This window comes from Perca flavescens, chromosome 19 (assembly GCF_004354835.1).
Source record: "Perca flavescens isolate YP-PL-M2 chromosome 19, PFLA_1.0, whole genome shotgun sequence".
Taxonomy (NCBI): Eukaryota; Metazoa; Chordata; class Actinopteri; order Perciformes; family Percidae; genus Perca; species Perca flavescens.
Window position 1 is genome coordinate 17,335,526 of NC_041349.1, and position 26,095 is coordinate 17,361,620.

At 41.6% G+C, this 26,095-nt stretch overlaps 1 protein-coding gene across 3 annotated transcripts in view; it reads left to right on the forward strand.

Annotated features, from left to right (window-relative positions):
- Window positions 1-4,218: 4,218 nt before the first annotated feature.
- stim2b (stromal interaction molecule 2b) overlaps window positions 4,219-26,095 on the forward strand; it is a 46,887-nt gene continuing 25,010 nt past the window's right edge. For 2 of the 3 annotated variants that reach the window (XM_028564482.1, XM_028564483.1), the window contains exon 1: window positions 4,219-5,306. In XM_028564482.1, coding sequence (XP_028420283.1) covers window positions 5,174-5,306 — 133 coding nt within the window. In that variant the 5' untranslated portion in view covers window positions 4,219-5,173. Of the gene's footprint in view, window positions 5,307-23,377; window positions 23,412-26,095 lie in introns of those variants that run through there. The other variant, XM_028564484.1, reaches the window with a different exon arrangement.

The window sequence follows — 26,095 nt, forward strand, 5'->3', positions numbered from 1 at the left end:
CCGGTGGATTTATGTGGATTATGGTTAACTGCTCCTCAGATCTCTGCAGGGTAAATCCAGACAGCTAGCTGAACTATCTATCCAATCTGAGTTTTATCACGCATGACTAAAACAACCTTTGAACGTACATATTCCACCAAAACAAGTTCCTTTCCGAGGCTATTTTGTAGCGGCTCCGTGCTGACGATTTTGATTGGTTTAAAGAAATGCCATTAAACCAGAGCACATTTTTATCCTATCCCGGAATGCTATGTGGACTAGCCAGACCCTCCTCTGCACTGTGAAGGAAGGCAAAGCGAGACTAGTGTTTAAGTGACTAATGCGAACCAAAATCTTTGACATCTTTTGAAATCTGTGGTCCAGTATTGAATGAGAACACTGTAACCAACAGCCACGAACCGGGTTGCAATGTAAAATGCACACCGTTGGTTTGCGTTCACTAAAAGTGCTGTTTTTGCCACTGACGGGCTCAGATTATTTTACTAAGTGTCTGACAACATTATGGGAAGGATCCCTACAGAGATAGACCTTATTGTTAAATTTAATTATTAAATTTAAATTAAATTGTTTTTATTTTTTTAACATAAAACTTCCCCAATCCCACCAGACTTCATGTAAATAAACAGTACTTTTAGCGTGTATAGAGCCAACATAAATTCACATGTAAATGGGTGAATTTTATTTCTATCAAACCAGAGTGGTGATTCTTGGAATAGTGGAAAGACGAAGCAATACAGCTATTGAAAGTTTAATTTTTGTTTCTGTGGACTTTGAATGACGTGTCTTTTACGATGATACTGTTTATTATTTACATGAAGTCTGGTGGATTTGGTGATGGTGATATCGGGGCTGTTTTATGTTATACAAAAAGGATCTTACTCTTTAACAAAAAGGTCTATCTTTGTAGGGATCCTTTCCATAATGTTGTCAGACACTGAGTCTGTCAGTGGCAAAAACAGCCCTTTTAGTGGACGCAAACTGACGGTGCGCATTTTACATTGCAGCCTGGTTTGTGGCTGCTGGTTACAGCGTTCTTACTCAGTACTTGAACACAGATTTCAAAAGATTTCAAAAATGTCAAAGATTTTGGTTCACATCAGTCACTTAGACACCAATGCATGGGAAAATAGGGTCCAAGTTGAAAAATACTGAAAATCCATTATTTAGGCAGATTATCCATCCATCTTCGTCCGCTTATCCGGTTTCGGATCGCAGGGGGAGCAGCTCCAGCAGGGGACCCCAAACTTCCCTTTCCCGACAAACATTAACCAGCTCCGACTGGGGGATCCTGAGGCGTTCCCAGGCCAGGTTGGAGATATAATCCCTCCACCTAGTCCTGGGTCTTCCCCGTGGCCTCCTCCCAGCTGGACGTGCCTGGAACACCTCCCTAGGGAGGCGCCCAGGGGGCATCCTTACAAGATGCCCGAACCACCTCAACTGGCTCCTTTCGACGCGAAGGAGCAGCGGCTCTACTCCGAGCTCCTCACGGATGACTGAGCTTCTCACCCTATCTCTAAGGGAGACACCAGCCACCCTCCTGAGGAAACCCATTTCAGCCGCTTGTACCCTGGATCTCGTTCTTTCGGTCATGACCCAGCCTTCATGACCATAGGTGAGGGTAGGAATGAAAACTGACCGGTAGATCGAAAGCTTTGCCTTCTGGCTCAGCTCTCTTTTGCCCTTTTTTTTAGGCAGATTAGCAGATATTTAATTAGACAATGCATCATTTGCATAATGAAACATAAAAGTTCCGGAAAATTGTAATACAAAAAATGATTATAGGGGAATATTTCCCCTATTCACCTGTAGTGTCTCCCCATAACATGGGCTGCAATGGGAAATTGGCATCACCAATTCAGTATTTTTTAATACTTTACACCACTTGGATTTCTTAGGACTTTTTATATGTTATAGAGAAGACTTTTATGAGACTTGATCAGTTGAAAGAGTTTTTGTTGCAACTTGTGTGGGGTCATGTTGCATAATGCCTGTACTATAAGTGTTTGAACTATGAGGTTAGACTTTTCAACCAAAATTTAATATTACAAAGAAATAGCCCTATGCTATGCCCCTGTCCCAGTTGTGTTTAAACAGATTACAATTACATACCAATAAAGATTTATCCCAAACAAAAAAAATTAATTTGAGGGTATCAAGAACAGATTAAGAAAAAATCCTAAGAATTCAATTTGAGAAGCAATTTGAGCCTCCTCCAGTGCAAGCTAAATACGGTATGTTAAGTTCAAGTTCATTTATTTTAGTGCTTTCTCAGAAGCATGTGTCAGAGTCGACCTCAAGTAGTTCGGTATGCAACAACATAAAGCAGAAGCCAAACGAGCACAGCACACTAATCTTTTTTTCCTTTAATATTTATTTCAAATAAAGGGTTTTCTGCCTTTATTTGACAGCTAGGTGAGAAAGGGGGGAGAGAGAAGGGGAAGACATGCAGGAAATCGTCACAGGTCGGATTCAAACCCTGGACCTCTACGTCAAGGCATAAACCTCCAAGTATATGTGCGCCTGCTCTACCCACTGATCCAACCCAGCCAGCACAGCACACTCTTAACTAATTAAACGATGTAGCCTCATTTTTCCTTGGTCCAGCTTTTAGTGGAACAAAACTGCTGTTTCTAGTGTGTGCCCAAAACATAGATTTTACATCTTTCTACATCTGAGTCAATATTTCTGTAACGCATGCCATGTGTTGGGACCCAATTAGACTCTTTTAAGGTTAAAGATTAAACTACATTTATACTGCTCATTTTTTTAATTCAAACTACAGGCAAATTACACATTGTCAAACCTATCCTAAAAGTAGCTGCTGTTTCAGATACCAAACCCCCAAAAGTAAAAGATGGACAGCTGAGTGCTAGCTGTCTTTAGATGTTTTTTTCAGAATCTATCAGTGCATTTGGTAATAACTTATTGATAGCTTGCTAGTGGTGTAAATAGTGGTTAATAATAACTATAGTTATTATTAGTAGTCTGTGGTTGGGTGGGGGCATATATTTGCTATTATTATCAATATTGGTACGATTAAAGGTAGTAGTAGTGGTAATGGTAGTATGGGGTGGATTATAGGGGACTTTTTAAGGGCTAATAAGTGGCAGCAGGTGGCTTCAAAGTTAAAGGTCCCATGGCATGAAAATTTCACTTTATGAGTTTTTTTTAACATTAATATGCAGCCTGCCTGTGGTCCCCCAGTGGCTAGAAATGGCGATAGGTGTAAACCGAGTCCTGGGTATCCTGATCTGCCTTTGAGAAAAATGAAAGCTCACATGGGCCGATCTGGAATCTTCTCCTTATGAGGTCATAAGGAGCAAGGTTACCTCCCCTTTCTCTGTTTTGCCCATCCAGAGAATTTGGCCCACCCATGAGAGAGAGACATCATGGCTTTCAAAGAGCAAAGTGCCAGTTGGTCAAGGCCAAACCCCCACCCTCCACCTTGCCCCCCCCTCTCCTCCTCAAAAGCTCCAGACACAGAAATGGCACATACTAAGGAAAGCTCATTGTGGGACTGGCTCTAGTGGCTGTAATTCTGCACCAAGGCTGAGTTATGTGAAAGAGACTTCAGATACAGTATTAGTATTAGTATAAAAGCATCCAAAGAGCACCATGTCATGGGACCTTTAATAGCATGGCTTAATCAAGATAATTGATACTAAAAAAACAACGGTATTAACCTTTAACAGGAATTTATTTCCCGGGCTGAGCGTCTTCAAAATAGACAGAAACGTGCTGTCTGAACCAGCCAATCATGTTCTGCCATGTTGGGATACTCGAGCCAATGAGAGCTCTTATCTAGGATGAAAACTTGCATGCCCCGGTCCCCGGAGTGGGGAAGTGAAGAACAGTAAAGCAGGTATCATCCATCCTCCGCGTCACCATGACAAGAATAAAAACCCGGAAAAAAACCCGCTATGTTTTTGAGTGAGGATTCCTATCCGTGCTACGGAGGCGGTTCAAGACTTCCTCCTAGCTCGGCTAAAAACACCAAAATCACCCGGCGGCAGCCGTGAGTTGTGTCACCCATTACCACCACATGAAACCCTGGGTAGGAAGTGATGCTCCGCTGAAAAATTCTCTGAAATCAAAAACAAATCCCTCCGCTTTTATGTCTTTCTCGCGGCAGTAGTCGTGGCCAAATTAAAAGTCCCCCCCCCCTCTCTCTCTCCTGATGCCAACGCATTTTACATACCGACTTCCGCCCCGCTCGGCTTTCCCTCCCCAGTCTGCATCGGTCGGCGAGCAGCTGATATGACAGGAGGATACAGTATCACACACGAGCCGTGAAAAGCTGACTTAAAAACTTCATTTAGAAAGTAGGCGGATGTCGTGTGCGGTTGATATAGGTCGGGAAAGGATTAGGGGAAACCGAGGAAGAAGAAGCCGATGTATTTTTTGATGAGATGGGATTTGCTACTTTCGTGTGAAGAGGCGGACCTATGAGACGCTGCGAGTTCAATATGCTGAAGCTGTACCCGGTGTTTGTATACTGTACGTGGAAGTACAGAGACTATTTTCTTCCAAGTCACAGGCCTACGTAAGGATTTAATACAGCACTTGATATTCTTTCTGGCTCACAGATATCTACGGTAGAAAAACTACTAGGCTACCATTTGGTCTGTTTTTTGTTTTGGAGAAGGGAATTCCTTAAGATAGGCTGCATGTGCTTTGCTCCTTTGGTGTCTATTCACTACAAGGTCTTTTTTGTTAGATAAAATATATATTTGAAATCGATATAAATAAGATATGGGGGACTGGCTTGTCGTAGCACGCAACAGTCGCCCCTCTGAAACAGACAGTAAACCCATTAGAGGCTAGTCCTTTTGTAAGGGGGTCTTATTTCGAAGTTGTCGTTGACCCACGATGAACTATTATTTTGTAGGTATTTTTTAGGGTTTTCTGACCGCATTGACTGCTCCTGTTTTAGCTGTTAGCGGGTGGGTTTGCAAACTAGTCTACTGCGGGGTTTTTCTTTAAGTTGGTGCATTTTCCAGGTGTCTATTTTTTCTCGTGACACCTCATACTTGTACTGCTTAAAAGACAGTTTTTTTTGTTTTGACTGGCTATTGCTGTGTTTTCCAGTCTGACATTTTTTTTTTCTGGATTGCCCCAGTCATCCCTAGTCCCACGGATACGAATAACTCGCTTTTCACCTCATTTTCCCACCATGAGTTACATCCACAAGCTATTGAATGTTTTGCTACGTGGACTCGTCATCTATGCGGTACTGGGCTTGGAGTGCACTTACTCGAATGATCTTCCCAGCCACTCGTCTGATGCTGCAAATGTAGCCATCACAGGTAAGCGCAGTCCAGTGTCTCCATGTATAGTATAACCCCCTTTCTTCCCCCCCCCCCCAGTGGTTTTCTCTGGGAAAGCCGAGGAATCTCCTGCGCAGGGGATTAATGGAAAGTGATGCATTTTATGTCGACAGTCACCTTTTTTTCTCCCTCCGCTCCCCCTCTGTACTGTACATTGCTGATGAACGCATGACATGACAGGAATGCAGGATGCATCCCCACTGAGGATATTTACTATAATGGTGCCCTTCATGTGTCACTTAGGAGGCTGTAGAGGGTAAACCTACATATATGACACATGCGTTAAGTAGGCTAGTATCAAATTAATACTATAAGATGACGATTCCCTTCTAACAAAGAAAGGCCACCTAAATGCTCTCTGTTTACATTAGTAGGTATTTTGCTGATCGTTGCCAGAAGACCACAGGTGACCCTCTGAAATTGTGCTATTGAGAGGAGGATTTCCATATATTTGCATCTTGTTATAACTAGGCAATAATGATTCGTGAAACAGGCATTGCACATGATAGTTGCCTTAACCTATGAAAGAAAATTAGCAAAAACGTGATATTTCTTTTATTTCATGTTTGATTATTTAACAGGAACAATACAGATAAACGTTACATAGAGGAAAGTTTTGCAACATTTAATGTATGAAAGTCATCTAGCTGAAGCCATATGCTAAATTTAGGTTAAAACAACTAAATGATTCAGGATAAAAACATGATAACAGATAAACCAGACTGTCCATGTGTGAATGTACATATGCACATGATTGCTATTGGTATATAAGTGTGAATGTATATATATGTAGGCATACAGTACATGTACAGTGTGTGACCAGTGGATCCATTCAATTTTTGCGTCTTTGTTATTGTATAAGCCCTAGTTTTACTTGTATATTGAAAACTATATTTAGTGCAAGGCTACTTTAACCCCCCCTAACTGAATCGGATAATATCAGAGATCTTGACCTAACGCCATGCTGATGTTACTAGGCTAACGTCTCTTAGTTGTTATTTTATGTCATTGAAAATGTGGATAACTTCCTTTTAATATTCTTTGAGATTCTGCTTTTAAGATGAAAACCACCTGCTTTTATCCACTCAGAGACGACCTCAAAAGACAGTGTAATTCAACACCAAACAATACTCAAGGTATCTGTAATCACTGGTGGACATGTAACTGGAGGAAACATTCATATAAATATGAACTGGACAGTTTGTTAGAACTCTGCTCCCTCTGTTAATGTAACTCCAAACTATAACTACTTGGACAATTGAGGAATTTTTGTACGCTTTAAACAAACACGATATAATTATGTGTTAACTAGAGAGCATTACATGTGCTGTTAGGAATATGAGATAAGAGGGGTATCAATCATCTCATAAACAACAGTTATGATCTCCCCTCCATATATGGCCACCTGTTATTATGTGATTAAAACAATTCAATGCTCAAGTCAACTGAACCATCGCCTTGACAGCTGAACAAACTCCACCCACGGCTGAATGCAACTCAAGGTGGCTGAAAGTGGGTTAGTGAAACTTCTACCTGCAGCACCTTCACTTTCCTCCGCCCACTTACCCTCACAGGCTGATTATCAAGCATGAGTCAAATAAGTTGTCACTGATGCAAATATTAGCATTCACTTTTAAAACAAGTACGATCCCATGAAGCTACATTTAAACTGCAAATTTCAAGTGTATTTAATGACTCTTTTGCACTTTGGGCTGTTTGCAAAAATACTAAGTTATGTCTGAGTTGTAGGCTACTGCTAACGTTGACAGAAGATGCACATAATGGCCATGTCAATTGAGGTATACAGTATATAGACTCATCAACATATCTACCATCTACCACCTGCCTGTCTGTTAAGGCTGGTGGAGAAAGTAATAAACCTAGTCCCAGACAGCTGTTAAGCATTCATGACTGTTTACAAGTGTAGCAGCTCTTGAAAATAAACCAGGGATGTATAATATATTAATGAATGAGGAAAAAGCACATCTGCCCTTTTACTTAACAACTGCTTGACAGTGTAAAAATGGGCCATGGGACAATGTCTCCATGTGAACAATGAAGTGCAGTGGATGCAGGGATAGTGGTGACTTAATTCGGTGTTAGTAAACATGACCGCAGCGTTACCCATTTCCCAGCCGGCTCCGTGGAAAGGTCAGCTGCCTCCTCACTGGTCTTGGCGTCAGGCGAGGAAAACACAAGTCTGTCTGTGTGTGTCTGTGTTCATGTAGCTCCTGTAAATGCAGTTTCCTTTATAGATTAACAGCTGCTTAAGTGGATCTTCAATTGGGTTTGTGTTGCTACTTAAATGTCTTTTAATCTTGCTGTAAAGGTATGATGCATTTTTCAAATCTCCTTCGAAATGGGTTGAAAAGCTTTAAAGCAAGACTAACATTTGAAAGAGGATATATCACATTGTTAAAAAAAAGTTGAATTCATAGGGAATAAAACGCACAATTGAATACACAAATGGGGTTTTGTTGCTACAGCCTTAGTTGGTGTGGTTTGACCAGTAGCTTATGGCGGCTATTGCAAGCTAACTTTATGTAACTGTTGCTGTATAACTGCCGTCAGTTTGCTGACTCTTCTCCGCTTGTGCTACCGTTATACCCCTTTCACAGAGCTCAACCAGGGTTGACTTTGTGTTTGAAAGAGTTAGGCTAACCCACAATTGACTTGGCTTCGTGATACAGGTCCAACGCCGGTCGATTTCAAAGTGAATTGCGCACGACACCCAGGGACGCTAACAACCGTTGCGGGGCAAACTATGTCATTGGTTTGAAAAAACACTTATCCTAGGATATTTACACACATACACATACTGTAGCCTAATTGCCACTAGGGGTGTCCCCGACTAAGAATTTGCATAGTCGAATCAGAATCGTCAAGTCGTTCCTATCGTCGACTGATCGTCAAATCATGTGGGGGGGCTTGACATTAATACGTTTTTTAAGGGATGCGTATTATGCGGGAGGTAGCGGTACCGGTAAAAAGTGAGTGTGAGGGTAACTCATGTGGACAACATGAGCAGTTATTAAAGCAGTTTAGGGTTCAAAGCTGCCATTTAGCATGCTGTAAGTGTGTGTGTGTGTGTGTGTGTGTGTGTGGGGGGGGGGTAGGGTTTAACATTTGGTGCGTCAGGCAGCTCCCCTGTGATTTAGGATCTTCAAAAGAGGGCCAGAGTTGGCCCAGAAGCTGGGATTTTGTTTCAGAAATAAAGCGGAGGATGATGATGGAGGAGGATTACATAAGTGTGCAATTTGTCACATTTGAGCAGAGCACCCTTCACAAGAAATGAGTCATGTCAGAGTTCCCCACCATGTCTGAAAAATGTAGACATTTGAATATCAAATGTTAAATTTAAACACCAATATGGCTAAACACTAATCCTTTCGGAGATTGTTATGTCGTATTAGTTTTTCTGTCAGATAATTGTGCCAGTTAATAGTTGTCGGTAATTATTGCAGCTGCAACCAGCTGTCGTCATATTGAGCATCAACATCCTATTGTGGCCTAGAATGTAATTAAAAAAACAGAAGATTAACAGATTATCTGGCTGATTTTGTATTGCAGGATCTACCTTTACAAAGCTGAATCAGGTAGTAATTGATTTTGGTGTTACACAAGATTTGAATTGAATGTCGAGGTGTAGAGTTGTTTCTGTGCTGGTGTTAAACTCATTTCCCAATCAGTTTGAGTTGAAGTAATGTGACATGTTTCTGGTCTTTGTCTTAAAGTGCTCATATTATGCTTTTTGGCTTTTTCCCTTTCCTTTATTATGTTATATATCTTTTTTGTGCACATGGTTTACAAAGTGAAAAAGCCCAAAGTCCTCCCCAAAGGGACTTACCATCTTCCAGAGAAAACACTGTTCACAAACCGCTCCAAACAGCTCTATTATAGTCCAGCCTTTACGTCCGTGATGGACGTGCGTCACTTTGTAACACACGTTATAATGCTCGCCTAGCTGCTAGCGTGGCACGTCCTCATACTCTGCTTCTGACTGGCTAGTAGTCCTTACCTAGCTACTGCGTATGTGCGACTCCCAACAAAGATGGAACAGAAGTGTGATGCCTCACTCTGTAGCTAAAAGAGAGAGCTCAACACACAGGGTGAAAAGAAGAGCTGCAGCGATGTGCAGTACAACAAAAATATGGTGTTTTTTGAAAATTAAACCATGTAAACCTATTCTGGCACAACCTGTAAATAAAATTATGAACCTGAAAATGAGCATAATAAAATGAGTACTTTAACAACAAAAACATCATCATCATTGTGTGACTTTTTAACTGTGTAGGGTTCCTGCATTAATTGTAAATTTACTTGCATGCACTGCAGTTTTTTTTCTTAACATAGGCCAAATTCAGAGTAGATGTTAACAATAGGAATCATAAATCATTTCCATATACCCTGAGGAAGAAAATTGTGTTTTTCTGCAAAAAAAGAATTTTTGTAAAGGGGATTGGTTGAGTGGCAATGTGAACGTGGTCTTCTCCCGTTTTAATGGTGTACTTAGCTTGTTTGGCGTTTCAACAAACAAAGCCCTTCCCTCTGACTGCAAAGAACATCCAGTTCTCAAGTAATGTGCTTGCTGGATGATAGTCGTCTCAGATACAACTATCATTAGCATAAGCTTTACATAACTTACAAATACAGAAACTTGCTGCTGTGGGTTAAATTACACAGACTCAAAAGCAGTAAAGCAAACATGAGTAGATCTCTCACACTCTATTTGACACGTGTTTTATAAATCTTTTGCTCAGATTTCATTCAGAGATTGTCCAAGTTTGGAGAGAATTCGGATATTGCTTTGTTTATATGGCTAAATCAGAGGTGACATTGGCTATCTCAGAGCAAAGTGACTGCATAAATAAAGGGATTTGTTTTGGAAAGGAGGTTCAACATTTGCCTCTCTCGCCAGTGCTTGCTTAAGTACGGCAGGGTGCACATGCATTTGCATTTTATGATACTTCTGTCGCTGCTGGCTGGCCCATGTTCTATCAAAGTAACACTCACACTTGAGAAAAGCCAGGCTTTCTTCCTACTGCGGTGTTGGAGCCTCAGAGCTCTGGGTTCGCTCTGGGGGCTAATAGAGAGAGTTTCAGAGTGAACGTGGAGCGAGTTATAATGTCCTGGTTCTGTGGAGTACAGCTCAACAGGCAAAGCCATTTCTTTTCCCTGACTAGAACAGACTGTTCCGGAGGGTTCCCCATGAGCCAAAAATAAAAAAGGACCCTAAAACGCTCCATAGCTTTAGCAACTTTCAGCTCATTTTGGTTTACGGACAGCATCTTTAATGTTTTTGGTTCAATCTCTCCACTCCACTCAACCTTAGCAGGCAGCTAGTTTTTTGTGTGTGCAAAAAAACAAAACCCCCTGTACACTACCAGCCCAGCAACAAACTGCAAAGTTAGCCACTAGCTGGTGAACATAGTGGAGCATTTAGCAGTTTTAAAGCCAGTGATTTCCCTCAGGAGTTGACAGAGCTAAAGAAGCAGAGTTAATATTGGACCTACAGTACTGTCACTAGGTGGCAACAAGACTGTAAATGAATGATAATGTTGCTCTGCTGGATGGGTAAAAAGGCAACTGTTTTCCACATCAATTTGATTAATTCACGTTTTGTCTTTTTCAGCTTGTTTCTGCTGCACCCAAGTGGCCAAAAATCAATTAAATACTGCTTTAATGCAAAATCCATATACAGGTCAAGTTATAGATCATTAATAACCTCAAACGAAAGGCCGGCGCCGCACTGACGCTACTCAGTTGCCCAGTCGACTTCCCCCAGAAGTGGACAGCTGCCGCCCATCTCAATCAGGGGCTTTAGGGTTGTGATCCAACCTAATGAGGCCCGTTACGAAACAGAACAGACTGGTGTATTTATAAAGTTTTCCATGTGCATTTTCCATCATGCTCCCTGTTGTGGGTGCTGCTGACATTGACGCGCCAAGTTCAGAGTGTTCCTTATCATTACCGAGATCTGTCACAGCGACATCGGGCCAGTCTGACTTTCAACTAGGCTCACCGGTGAGATAATGGTCCCACGGTCACAGGCCATGGCAGAGAGCAGGGGATCGGAGTGGAACTCACCAACAAGCTCTGATGCAGTCAATGACCTGATTCACTGGCATGGAGGCATTGTTAAGTCGCTAATCCCCATTGAGGAGCTATTGTTCCTTTGTTATCTATATATTTTTCAATACATCCGAAGAAACATTAGCTACCTAATTTAAAAATTTAGTTTATGATAATGACAGTCAGGCCATTTTTCTTCGCTGTAACACTGTCAAATAACCTAAACGCTGAGACAAATTTTTGTTTTACATTCTTGTATCTCTAATGCACACACCAGTATGTTCTTGATATATGATAACGGGATATAGATATATCTATATGTTTGGGATATAGGTATTATAATGGCGTTTTTCCATTACATGGTACCTGCTCGACTCGCCTCAACTCTACTCGACTCTGCTCGCCTCGACTTGCTGTGCGTCCGTTTTCCATTGCAGATTTTAGTATCGCCTCAGCGTGGCTGGTCGTCATAGCGACTGCCGTGGGCGTGGCTTAGTAGCTTGCTTTCCCATTGACATATCCCCGACGCATTTCCTGGTTCTCCGTCTCCGTAAACAACATGATATCAAAGAGATAGTTAACGTTTACTGCTCCAGATTTCCCACCGTGGTCACATATATATGACTCTAGAGTCGCTACTCGCTGCGGAGATAATTGCCGTCACTCTCTCACTTCTCCCTCGCTCACTAGCTCCCCACACACACACATAGGGCGACTCGACACACACACATCACACATGCACACACCAGCGCACCAGTATAACCATCAGGCCACTTGTATGCTACGGAGAAAGCTCTGCGTGGAGCCTCCGGCAGCAAAAAAACACCGCTGGCTAAACTATTTAAAAATGCCGCCTCTAAAGCTAGCAATGCAGTGATCAGTGACGCTTCTTTCCGACCAATCAGCAGCCTGCAGGGTTTCACGTCACCTTCTCGGCTCGCCTCAGCTCGCTTGGAACCTCGACTGAGCAGGTACTAAAAAAAGTACCTGTTAGCAGGTACCAGGTACTTTTTTTTGTAATGGAAAACCAAAAAAGGCGAGTAGAGTCGAGGCGAGGCGAGTAGGTACCATGTAATGGAAAAGCGCCATAAGCATACAACACTAAGCAGCCAGTAAGCTGATTCAGTCATGCAGAAAGCGCCTCAGTAAGAGATGTAGGTCACTGTACTCAGCTGTACGGTGTTTCCTGCTGTGAGTGGCCGACAGTAGCAGAACCCTCTGCCCTCAGTCAGCCCAGAAGGGACTATTGTTGTCCCACTCTGCCACACTTAAAGGTGTTGATCCCCCAGCTGGCAGTGCATGGGCTTTTGGCTGGGTCAGCCCTTTGTGATGGATGCACACAAGCTGGCAACACTGTATGCCAATAGGCAGGAAAAAGCACAAAAACATACAGTGATATGTATGGTCTAGGTTCCATTGGCTGTTCTCAGTTTAATGAGGTACAAACATAGAGCTCAACAGTCCCGCCTACAGCGGGTTCCGGAAGTAAAAATACAATACACTTTTTCCATTGACAATTGAGTATAAGCCATAAAATCGTAACCCGTCGATGGTAGACTTAAAACCAGCTACGACATGACTAAGCAATTGTATATGTTCATATAGATGCCAAAAGTTCATGGGGCATCAACCTTGTTTTGTGATAAATGTCTTTTATTTGCGATGTCTTGGATAAATACTCCATTACCCACAATCCTGAACAATCCCACAATCCCACAGTGATGCCTCTGATTGGTGGAACTCATGCTGGTGAGGAGGGGGAGCTGCCGGGAGCTGCCTGCACGATCCGTCATGCGCATGCCCAAGATGATAATCCTGTTTTACGAAGATTTACGACACTGCACGAATCACAATCCGTTCCACGCTTCTGCCGTTAGCCTCCACCAGGAAGCTAACGTTAGTTCGGCTAACCGCTAGCTGACAGCTTGATTCAGTCTAAAATAACGTTAACTCAAACTAAACATTGGGGTAAAGCAGGCTACAGCTGACGTAACAGCTGTTATATATTTAAACGGTTATTTTCAGGTTTGATTTTGAGGGTCTTTTAAAGTTATTACATGCTGTCTCAGCTAGCGGCTAGCCGAATTAGCTGTTAGCTAAACTAACATAGCTTCCTTTATTCAGTGGTGCGCGGTGGTTTATGGGATAAGTAGTTCCGCTCGATAATGAAAATATGTACACAGTCTTGTACCTTTGATTTTTTGGGGGGATTTTCTGTTTGTTTTTTCACTCGAAATGATATGTTGTATGCCAATGAGTCACGTCGTAGCTGGTTAGCCTAAGGCATGGTCTAAAACTCTTTATGTATGGATTTTTCCAGACGTCAATGGGAGAAATTAATGGGAAATTTACTTCCGGAACCCAAGGTCTCTCGGAGCAGGGGTGGGACTGTTGAGCTCTAGTAGTGCTGAAACGGATAACATTAATCATCAAGTAATTTTTGAAGGAAGAATGCTAAACATTTTGCTTTTTTTTAGCTTCTCAAATCTGCTACGTTACATATGATTAAAAATTTGTTTTGCACCATTGGTCCGACACACAATTTGAAGATGTCCCCTTTGGGTTATGTAAACTTTGATAGCCGTTTTTCAGACATTTTATAGACACACAATGAATGGATCTATTGCAACGATCGATCACTGTTGCATCCCTAAAACAAAGAAAGAAAAGGCGGATAGGGGTCACCGCCTCGTCCTGTTACGAGAGTGGGATCCTGCTGTGATAATACCCATCACCTTAACACAGGAAGATGCCAATGCCATGCCCTTCACAGGAGTCTAAAATTGTCACTGTGGCTTTCTCGCTTTGCATGTCATTTCCTGGCTAATCACATGTAGTTATTGTGCATCAGTTTTTTCAGTGCTGCAAGCTAAATCTTAAATTTTATTCGTTGAGTTTTGCTAGATTAAACATAGAAATGTTTACTCCAATCTCTTTTTGTTTTCCAGTGTGAGATTACCGGTGGAAGACTATTTAGAAATGAGAAAGGTGAACAGATGTTACAGTATGTCCACAGCCGATTCTCCATTCATTTTCAGGCAAATGGATATATATATTATATATATATATACAAATATATATATATATATATATATATATATATTTGATGAGTGGGATTCAAAGTTAGATATTGGACATGAGGAGTAGTCCCCTCTAATTTCAGGGACTTTCCCTTGGCAGAGGGCACGTGATGTGGTGGCCTGGGCAAGAGGGGCAAAGAGCGGTGTGGATTTCTTTGGTATGCTGTCCCCTCTCAAGTCTGTTTCCACCAACATTCGTGCTCTGACCTGTGCTCATAACAATATACAAGTAGAGACCAAACATAACAGGGAGACTCAAATGTAAAGCAAATGTAATTCAATATAGAAAACTCGAGAAGAGCAGCATAAGGATGCATACCTATGTGCCTTTTCTTCTGCTTATTTCTGCTGCAAGGCCAAAAAAAAAAAATCTGTTAATACAGTTTTAAAGTTTTATGATATAGTTTTCAAAGTTGTTTTCTATTCGATTGAATGGTTAGGGGGATTTGTGGTGAGTTGACTGCTAATCCTTCTTAGTGCTGCTAACAGTAGCATGTCCGGACCAACAGGTGGGTTTTCAGTAACCTCCCCTTGATCTGGTCCGAAATGGGCCCAGTTTGTGTTACACATCAAAGGACCTGAAAGCAGCCACTTGACTTTCATTTGGGATTAGGAGTTCTGTCTGCACATGATTTGTTTCTGCTGTGTTTCACATCAGAGACAGTAGCTTATGTTTTGATGTAAGATGCAGGCAGTTGGTAACATTTAGAAGTACCTTATTGCCATGGGAATTGTATCACTTTTGTAAACTCAGCTTCTTTCTTTTCTCCAGATTTGATAGACGTCTTTATTTGGAATAACTCCTAGAATAGACGATGCTATTGTCTGAAGTGTCTGAAGCACTAATGCTTAGCTTTCAGACTGGCGTCCATATTTAGGAGCACCAAGTTAAAAAAAGACATCAGAATCCTGTCAAGCAGGAAGGTAAAAGACATTCACAGGAAGCTGGCAGAGAGCCAAACCCGCTGTCTGCCACAGCTGACTGAGACGTTCACATTCAAATACAGTGATTAGTGTCCATAACCAAATTGTCTTTTATTGCTTCTTTTCGCAATTAAACTAAAAACGTGTCCTTGCCCACTGAGCAAACAAAGACATAGGCTTGTTCTGTGAAACCTTATAGGTTTAAAGTTAATAGTGCTAGTTTGAACAGGCTGTTCTCAATGTTCCTTTCTTTCATATAAGTGTCATTTCAAATATTTCTCTTTCATGGCCATGCAGAGGTCTGAGCTGTGGATTTTGCTCCGGTAATCCAACGAGATGTGAACGTTAGTAATAATAAATCGTACATAGAGCAAGAGCAGCGTACAGTATTTTGTTATCGTTTACTGCTCTTCTTCTACCTGCTTCTTCTGAAAGTGAATATATTTTCCTTTCACGGTTGTCGTGCAACTAATGAGATCAGGCTTCTTTTACAACAATGTACTTGTAATATGATCCTTCATATTTGAAAGGTCGGTGCGGTTAAAACTGCAGTCCGTTGTCACATGCACCACATCTATTGATGCACAACAGAACTTATAGCCTATACTGTATGTATAATTTACATTGAAAACCATATCTGACTTTACGTGGTTCAAATTTATGTGGCTACTTGGAATTTTTCAGTACAGTAGGTATATATATATATATATATATATAATATGTAAAGTTTGCAGTATTTAAAAGAAAATTTAAATTTGCTCAAATTTACTAAATTGGAGCTAATCTAAAATTTCAAGGCAGAATAAAATCAAGTTAGTTAGTCTAATCTGCCTTAAATGCAAGAATCAGAGGTATCTGAGAAGGTCAAGTTTGAATTTTTCATCCTAAATGTGGTTGGCTGAATTTATCAACTTCATTTCGAGCAACACGATTATTTTTATTTACCTGTCCTTTACGTCAGAATTAGACTATTGAAGTCTAGGCAATTTGTTCTTCTGAATTTGTAAGCCCTAACATACAATAAAATCAAGGTGCTTTTCAAAGTAAAAAATGTCAATGCTAAGCCCTTTCACACATGTAGCATACAACAGGAGATTGTCCGTGTCAGATGCGTTCAACCTGCTTCTTTACCCTCAGATGTTTGTTTTCTTCCAGTTTTGCTTGAACGGTATGAAACGTCTTCAACGCGCTCAACTGAATTTTCACACTTTCGGCTCAATCGGAGATTACACATTTTAAGATTCAAATCATTACAGCTATTATTCGCTTCCATACACGTCTTGTTTTGTTTTACTATTTTCCTTCTTTTATTTGTTTAACCAATTTGTGTCAGGGAAAATGGGGTACCAAGCCTTAAAAGAGATGCTTCTCTCTAGTGGGAAAGTCTTAACCTTAGCTTTCCTGTCCTAAGGCCATGACGACACAGATAAAGAACACTTAGGCCGGCTGCACACTGGCTGCATGGCATGAGCGTGGCGTTTCTGTTGCGTGTCAGTTGTGTGTCAGTTGCGTGGCGGCTGCGTAGCGTTTTCTATGTCTTGGCACACCAGAAACGTGTCTGACGTGGCGCTGCTGCTGCTAGCCTTGTCTGTACACATGTATGTTTCCCAATAATAAATAATAAATAAATATATGCTGATTTGATTACAGCAAAAACAACGATGGCAGTATTGACGGCAAAATAGGCTACAGAATATTTTGCTCTGTATTGACAGGTTCAATATTTGAAAATCGATAATTTTTTTTTTATTTTATTTTTTAATTACATTTATATCGGCATTTCTGTCAAAACCGAGAGACTTTCAAACGTCATAATGTCATTTATTAAATGTATTTGTGTCAAAACAACATATAAACATATTTTCGTATTCTATTTTGCCTGGAAACGCGTGAAAAATAGGCATTGGTTCTAATTCTAGCATGCACAGGTTTTTTGAGACGTGCGTGTTACGCAGGCAGTGTCCAAGCTCTAACCTGTTAACATGGGAGCCGAAATAAAAACGGACACGCCACGCAGCTGACACGCTCACGCCACGCAGCCAATGTGCAGCCAGCCTAAATCCCAGTATATAGGGATAGGGATCCCAGGATATCCAGGCTGCATCTTCCGTGTACTTGTGTGCAGACTAAAATATTTTATTTTGCCTTGTCATCACAGACGTTCACGAGTTGTGCAAGAACATTGAATCCCGTTACTACATGGCCAAAGCACGTGGAGTTCTCATCATGCTTTTCTTTGTTCATTGTTAACTTTTTAAGTCTAGCATGTGATCTCAGCCGCCTGCCCCTGGACTCTTCCATAGACATTCAATCCAATAACCTTATTTCCAGAGGAGCGCGTCGAAGGCCAAGCGAGCACATTAAACAAGTGCTCGGCCTCTTCTTGTCTTTTCGTCCTCTCTCCTCCTGCTTTACTTCCTCAGGCCAGCCGCATACATCACACTTCTCGTGTTTGGTGCTGTTATTGAACATTCCTGGGACGCCCGGGAGCAAAGAGCGTCTCCTTTTCTGGAAGTTTTTAGATCGCACTTGGTGGGCCTCCACACGTTTTGCTCTAGTTGTCCCCCCTTGTTTGAGCTGTGGCCTAAGCAGAGGATTACTGGTACTCATTAAGGTGCTTTAGAAGGGTAAGGGATACCCTGTTGTAGTGGAAATGACTAAGTTCAAAAAGGTCAAGGACAAAGCACTCCATATCCCCTGTTGAATCAAAGATAGGGAAGTAGAAGGCTTTTTTTCTGTTTAGGGTAGATGCAATGTAAACTTGAATGTGCCCTGTGGAGTTTTTTTTGTAAACAAAAAAGGTTTACACTCATTGTTTCTCTCAAACAAAAAGGGCGATGTACTCTGCAGTTGCCTGAGGTGATCAAGCCCCACCTGTATTGGCCATAACCCATTTACTTCTCACGTTTAGAAAATAGCGACAGACAGACTACAGTTCAGGGTGGATCAGGTTTAGTTGAGACATGTCAAACGTCTGAAGCGTGTACACATGTAAGTTTTTCAAGAATATGTTTTGGCTGGAAATGGGACTCTGTCTTTGTGTAGGTGGCTGTTGAGAAATATGAATGCATGTTGTTTAAAAAAAGTTTTGACTTATCCAATAATTCCGCGTATTTGTGTAGCACTGCTTTTAGTGTTTGCTTATTGATGTTTTTGCAGTTACACATTCTTCTGACATGCCTTAGGCCACCTTGGGGAGTTAAGCTTTGGATATACTCGAGTGTGACACCCTGCGCGGGCTTCCGTAGATGGCGCGCACACGCGCTACGAGGATGCACGGATCGGTTTATGCTCAACGCATTGTTCGTTGCAGTATTCTCCGAAAGAGGGCGTATAAACAAAATAATCTAGATGTAGTAGATGTAGTAGAGAAGAAGACATCAGAAGTAAAGGAATGCGGGCAACAGTAGTAAACCCATCCTTTATAACCTACATGCCGCCAAACATTATTACATTATTACATTTTTCTACTCTAATCATTAAAGTGATGGTTCGGAGTAATTTACCCCAGGGTCCTTTGCACCATGACCTCGAGCCAAACACCCCCCCAGAAGCTTTTTTCACCTGGGTCTAACATTGGGCGAGTTAACGTAGAGTAGCGTTAGCCGCTGAATAGCTTAGCGCAGGGGCTAATGGACCCACATTTGTATCTCGTAAGTTACCCCACTAATAATGCCCGAAATGATACCAAAGGTCTACACTAGTACATATAGGTTATGCACTTACTGTATAAAACGATGGATTGGAAAGTTTGTAAGTACACCAGAAGTTTATGAACACTTGCCTGCTCTCTTCTGCTCTCTGTTGCTGCTGCTGCTGCTGCTACTTGCAGTAAGAGGAGTGCTTAGGTCTACAAATTACTACACCGAAAAGAGATACAACAAAAATATTTATTAATTTAATGATTAAATAAGGTAATGTCTCCAAACTTACCTCAATTATTATTTGTCTCCTGCTAGTTATATTACAGCACTTACTTTAAAAAAGAAGTTAAATTAAAAAATATTTTTGTTGCATCTCTTTTCTGTGTTGTAATTTGTAGACGGCCCTAAGCACTCGTCTCACAGCAGCAACAACAACAGCAGAGAGCAGAAGCCAGCAGGCCAGTGTTATTTACATAAACTTCTGGTGTACTTACAAACTTTCCAATCCATCGTTTTATGAGTGCATAACCTATATATACTAGTGTAGACCTTTGGTATCATTTTGGGCATTATTAGTGGGGTCATTTAAGAGATACAAACGTGGGTCCATTAGCCCCTGCGCTAAGCTATTCAGCGGCTAACGCTACTCTACGCTAACTCGCCCTATGTTAGACCCAGGTGAAAAAAGCTTCTGGGGGGGTGTTTGCGAAGAACGACTCTACCTCTGCCTCCCCCCCATGAAGTAGGCTACATACGGTGCGTACTGCACAGCGAACTAAATGGGCACTAAATCACATGCCAATCACTACTGGTCAAAAGATTCCTTTGCAGCGGCCCGGGTTTAAATCCGACCTGCGGCCCTTTGCTGCATGTCATTCCCTCTCTTTCCCCCTTTCCTGTCTATCCACTGTGACTATCGAATAAAAAATAACAACAAAAAACGATGAATGACATCAAGTATGCCTTTCCAGTTCAATAAACCAAGTACTGCCATCTGACTCACACATCACAAGACAGTGTTACAATTAATTAAATCATACCAAAGCGTTGTATGGATCAAGACTATGGCGATATAGTATTCACTAAAAATCACCCAAGCAGAAAGCACAATAGTAATTCTGAAACGTGATTGACTGAAGATACAACAATGCCATCACACAACACAGCTGAGTGCAGGTTGCAAAATAACAGTCACTTAGTCAGCTGGCTACTTGACAAACTGCAAAAGCCAACATATAGGCTACTGCACTTGACAACTAAGTCTCACACAGACCTATATAGCAGCATCACAAAATTATGATGCAATACGTCTGATATGCATGGCATTTCAATAAACTAAACAAAATATGTGCATTATCTGGTCACATGGTCACAACAAATTATATTAGCCTAGTCAATTTACAGATAGCATAATAGCTCTTACCTTTAGAAGTTCTAATTTCTTGTCTTTTTCTTTGCAAAGTCGCAGATCAAATCCTCAAAGTCCAGCTCCCTCAGCAGCTCGCTAAACCCTACTACACATGCGCTGCTGTGTGTTGGGAGCACTTTACAGGCAACGCAATAAATGTCTCCGGTGGACAGTGATCTAGAATCCACTCCTGTGGTACCGTTTCACCGTTGTGAAGGTGTCGGGTCAGTGCCTCGTTAGTGAGAGAGCGGGTCTTTCTGCCGCCAGCCTCGTCCCCCCCTCCGAGATGCTGGACATTTAGCCGCCGATTCTGAAAGGCTAATATCCCTCTGGGTATAACTTCCTCCCGGACGGTCTCTGTAATCGGTCCCCGTAGTGCAGGGTCTTCAGAGATGATGGTACCTGAGGGGCCATTACCTTGTTCTGTAATGCTGATGACCGCCGGCCTCATCTCTGTCTTTTTCCACAACAACTTCGCTAAAGTTAACGTTAGCTACCGTTAGCTGTGGCTGAGTGTAGCTGGTAGAAGGCAGCGATTCTTCCAAGCTAACGTTGGCTAGCTCCTCGACATCCTCCTCTTTGTCATTCCCAGCTTTTTTAAAAAAGCTATTTATTTGCGGGACATTTTTTTATAGCAGCCGCTTCTTTCTCTCTCTTTTCCACACTTTCACTCGCTGATGCAACCCAATCTGACCGGGGATCAGTTACAAATAAATTCCACTCTTTCAATCTCAACTCGTTCTTAGAAAGCTGATCTTGGATCAGTGCAATGTAAACAACCTGCTCTATGCCCACCCACCTTTATCTTTAGCTAATCTACACAGTGCATGCGGCCTTCTCCCAATCATTACATTAGACAACTTATATTTTATTCTGATTGGATAATTATCACCATAATGATTAATGCCCATTGGGTAATACGGGTTTGATCGCAGTTTGCCAACAACGGGTGCTCCCACCAACAGGGGCTGCTGCAGCACCCCCAGCACCCCTACTTCCCGCGCCTATGCCATGAAGCCGTTTTTTCTTTTAGCTTTGACAAAACGATCCCTCATGTTTTTCCACACTCTCCAGCAAAATGCCTCTTCTTTTCCCAGTGTGGTGTCTCTCTTTGACCACATATTTAAGGCTGTTTGACTCTCTGTGGTCTGTACAAGAATCACACAGATGTTTGTACAAGCGAACCTGCTCCGCCAGTTTTTCCCAACTGAACTGAAAGTGCAGCGCGCAGTCATAGTTAAAAAAATGCAGAGGTGCACAGCCACGCACTGTGACAGCTTGCGGCGCTTTCGCGCTGGAAACAACAGCTGTGATGACGTCATTTATTTGTATTTTTTTTTGGATAATTTTTTGTCCATTTCCGCCTTTAATAATAGGAAAGCAATGAAAGGGGGAGAGAGAGAGAGGGGGAAGACATGGAGGATATCGTCCCAAGTCGGACTCAAACCCCAGACCTTCTGTGTCGAGGCATGAACCTCTGTATATGTGCGCCCGCTCTACCGACTGAGCTATCCTGGCCACGAGAAAACCCGTTGGTTTATTTTCACATAGACGTTTGCTGTCAGATTTTTATTCAAGCCACCTTGAGCTTCGTCTTGTGTCACTCCGTTGAGTAACAAACCTAAATGAGAGAGGTCAGTTTTTAAATGTACGCTCATTACACGTCTGTTTTAACAGCTTGTGCAAAGTGAGAGTAACATACAAGCAACTTTCTGTATCTTGTTTCTTCCTCTTCAACTAACTACCCCTCTCTCTCTTTCTTTTTCTCTCTCTCTCTCTCTCTCTCTCATAACTCTCTACACTAGCTGGTGGCATTTGTAGGTGGCTGATGATATTTGTGTCTTATTAATGGCTGCTGATGAGCTGAAATGGTAGACTCTCCAGAAGCTTTATTTACTTGCCTTTAATACTGACCCCGTCATCTTGACTTATGACACTGCCATATGGGCGTTTTTTGCAGGGGATACGTTTGGTACACGTTGACATCACATTCTTCTCCCTCCCCCCACTTTCACACCATTTGGAGCATTTCATTGGTGTATTAAATTTAATGTTATTAGGATTTTTAGCTTTATTTACAAGACATACCTGACGTATGACTTTTACGTAGTCACAAGACTGGGTCAGACATGTGAGTTGCCCCAGAGCAAAGCTTGTAACTAATTCGTGGCAGCTGAGGGCATCAATACAACGCAGGAATTTATAAGAATGGCATTAATATCTCACTTATCCATATGGTAAATGCATGCATCATACATGCAGGAAAGCTGATATGAGTTTGGCAAGGTGACAGTAGATCTAATGAACTGCTGACATGGCTGACACACGGCATTTCTCAACGTCAAGGAAGGATCATTCAAAGCCTGAATTGTGAGCATGCTACGTCATAGGACTGTTCCAATGTTGAGGATCCTCCGAATTCCACCAAGGACTGAGGCCTTCGTTCGGAGAATTTCCAAGGATGCATATATGTTTCCTCCACTGTGTGATAATATACTGTTTGACATCCAAGCAGGAGGTCGCCTAAACCTGTAGCCACTGTGTTGTTACATCATGGCAGAAGAGTCAGTAAGTGATGTAAGTATTGAAACCAGAAGAAAAAGGTTCAAGGCCCAGTGACTCCAGGCTGCAAGTGTCCATAAGTCCCCAGTTCTGTCTCTGACTTGCCTGTACAAAACAAGACAAAACAAACATTTTCTTCAGAGATCAATTAGCATAACACTCTTATCTGTGTTCAACTCACGGATGTATAATAAGACCAACTGAGCTTTTATTATTTTTAATTTTTAAAGATATTTTTTTTGGCTTTTATTGCCTTTATTTATAGGACAGATTAAGCCAGAAAAGTGGGAGAGAGAGGGGGATGACACGCAGCAAAGGGCCGCAAGTCAGAACCGAACCAGCGGCCGCTGCGACAAGGACTGAGCCTCTGTACATGGCGCGCACGCTCAACCAGGTGAGCTAACCATGCGCCCCACTGACCTATATTATTAACTATACTATAACTATATAACAAGTAGATCTGACCAGGCAATCTAATTGGTCAAGTAGACATTTCGAACATGCTCAAATCTAATAGCACACCATGCGCATCACTAAAAATATTAGTCCGTCTTTTTCATGTCAACATTCCAGAGTTGAATCAAAAACTATTTCTTGAAACGTGTTTATTCACGAAAATAAATCCCGAACCACAATGGAGAACACAGCTCTCCAACACATTTATATTAATGTGATTTATCGGATTAAATGAGTTAGTCTTATTATACAGCGCTCTGGAGTTATTGGAAATGTTTGGATCACATCAGCTGTGCCGGTGACATGGCGCTATGTTAAAAATATGTTAAAAATACCCTAAAGCTGACTACACACGTACTTCCTATGGGGAGAGCGGTGCCGCCCAACTAGGTGGTTTTTTCCCCGGATCATGTGTAGGCGGTTTAACGTTAAAGTAGCTAACAATCTATCCATAAAAAAAAAATATCTTTTCAGCAGATATCTTGTCTACAACACGTTTGAGTTAGCAAAGCAGTTTTGTGTTTGTATGTGCAATATTTATTTAGTTTGGAAAAACCTCACAATCTCTAGCGTTACAAAGCTACCGTTAGTTTAAGTTGGTTGGCTGACTAACATTAACGTTAGCGTAATGGGGACAAGAAATAGTCTCTGTTGCTTGAGTAGCTAAATCTGTCCATGGAAAGAAAAATCTGCAGATATTTTAGTTACAACACGATTGAGCTAGCTAAGCAGTTTTGTGTTTATATGTGCAATATTCATTTAGTTTGGGAAATCCTACAAAGCTAACATTAGCTTCAGTTGGCCTCCTGACTCAGCAGGGACTAGAACTCCTACCTGTTGTTTTGTTATTTTTATGAGCAAATTGCCTCCCACAATATGAATATAGTTTATTACCTTTATTTTGTTGGTAACCTTTGTATGTATAATCGCAATATTACAGTGATGACGCCTCGGTCCTGACCGCATCAATTACAAAGCACACCCTTGCCTGTAATATTTCTTAATTGACCAATTGGTTAGTACCGCTGAGACATTACCGTATGTTAATGGAAAAGTTTTTTGCATGTACAGACTGTAGGAGAACTACACTAGAAATATCGTTTTTTCGATATGCCGTTTGGCTGTCACAAAAAAATTCACACATTTTACATGTCAAGTATGTCTGTCTGGCATCTGGTGTTCCAATCAGAAGATAATGTGTTTCCCAGGATGTTTGAAGGCGAAATTGGTTCTAAGTTTTCCCTACAAGCTAATGCTCTCTAATATTTCTTGAAAGCCAGGGTACCTACCCTGAGGAAGCTGCAGTAAATTTATTTTAAATGTTATGTGGTGACAGGAAAAATATTTAAGGTACCTTTTGATCGTATTCGATATAGAGTTGAATTTAACAGGTTCTTGACTTAATTTAATCATATTTGTTTTCAAATTAACTAAAAAGCATTTTCATATGTTAGTGTGTTAGGCCCTACATGTGGGTGACACAGTTTTGAGCAACTTATCACTCACCACTGATGTGGCTCTTTCATCGCTATTTAATTTATTTGACAAGGCAACCTCCTGGCTAAACTTGACCTAATTGAGTCTCCTCCACAGAAGAGACAAACTATTTGACCCCAGCCGGCTACTAGCAGCTTGTCTGAGAGTATCTGACACTGACACTGTCAGAAGGCTGAAATACGAGGAGGTGAAACTCTTCTGTGTGTAAGCGAGGTCACTCTCATCTGTTTTAGCATGTGGAGTGTTTACTGACATGTTCTCTAGTCTTCTTCTGCATTACTTCATCCTGCACGTTGAGCCTGCCGCCACCTGTACTGCCATTCAGCACCATCTTAGACACTCAAGAGCAGTGACGGACTGGCCATCTGGAATTTGGGCAAATGCCAGAAGGGCCGCCCCCCCTATCGACCCCTATGGGCCACTACTGATCATTTATCTTTGGTTAATTTTGATAAGTGAATTTATGCATGCAGCCACAAATATTCAAGATTGTATTGCGGCGAGGTGCGTGGAAAGATTCACTCGGAAGGCAGAGTTACTAATTTCCAAGCTAGGTTATTGACAAAAATAGGGCCGGTGTGTTGCAAATGCCAGGGCCGTTTTTTGATCCCAGTCCATCACTGCTCAAGAGTGTGCATGAATAGCCACTGTATGTGCGTGCACATGTCTTTGACATGCCGTCTGTGTCAGTACTAGAGACAGAGACAATGTGTGTGTCTGTGTGAGAGCAAGGCATAGCTGAGGATACAGAGAAATCTTGAGCAGTTTGCAGGTAAGACGAGGCTACTTCGGCCCTCTTGGCTCCCCCAGAGTTGCATATCAAGCCCATCATATCCTGCTATTGGCATGCAATTGGCCATGCAATTGGCCTTTGTAGTTTTTAGCAAACGTTACTCAAACTGGAGTAGATATTGCATTTGTTGGGAACTATTTACAACTGTGGATTAATACACATTTGTTGCAGTACAGAGTATTTGGGAGTAAATAGGACAATGTATGTAAGATCGACTCAAAATAAACTAAATAAAATCCTTATTAAAGGAACATGTCACCCAGTGCAACAATTTGGCTCATTGATGTGTTGTTATTGGAGGCCTATGGCACAGAGAAATACTTAGAAGTTAA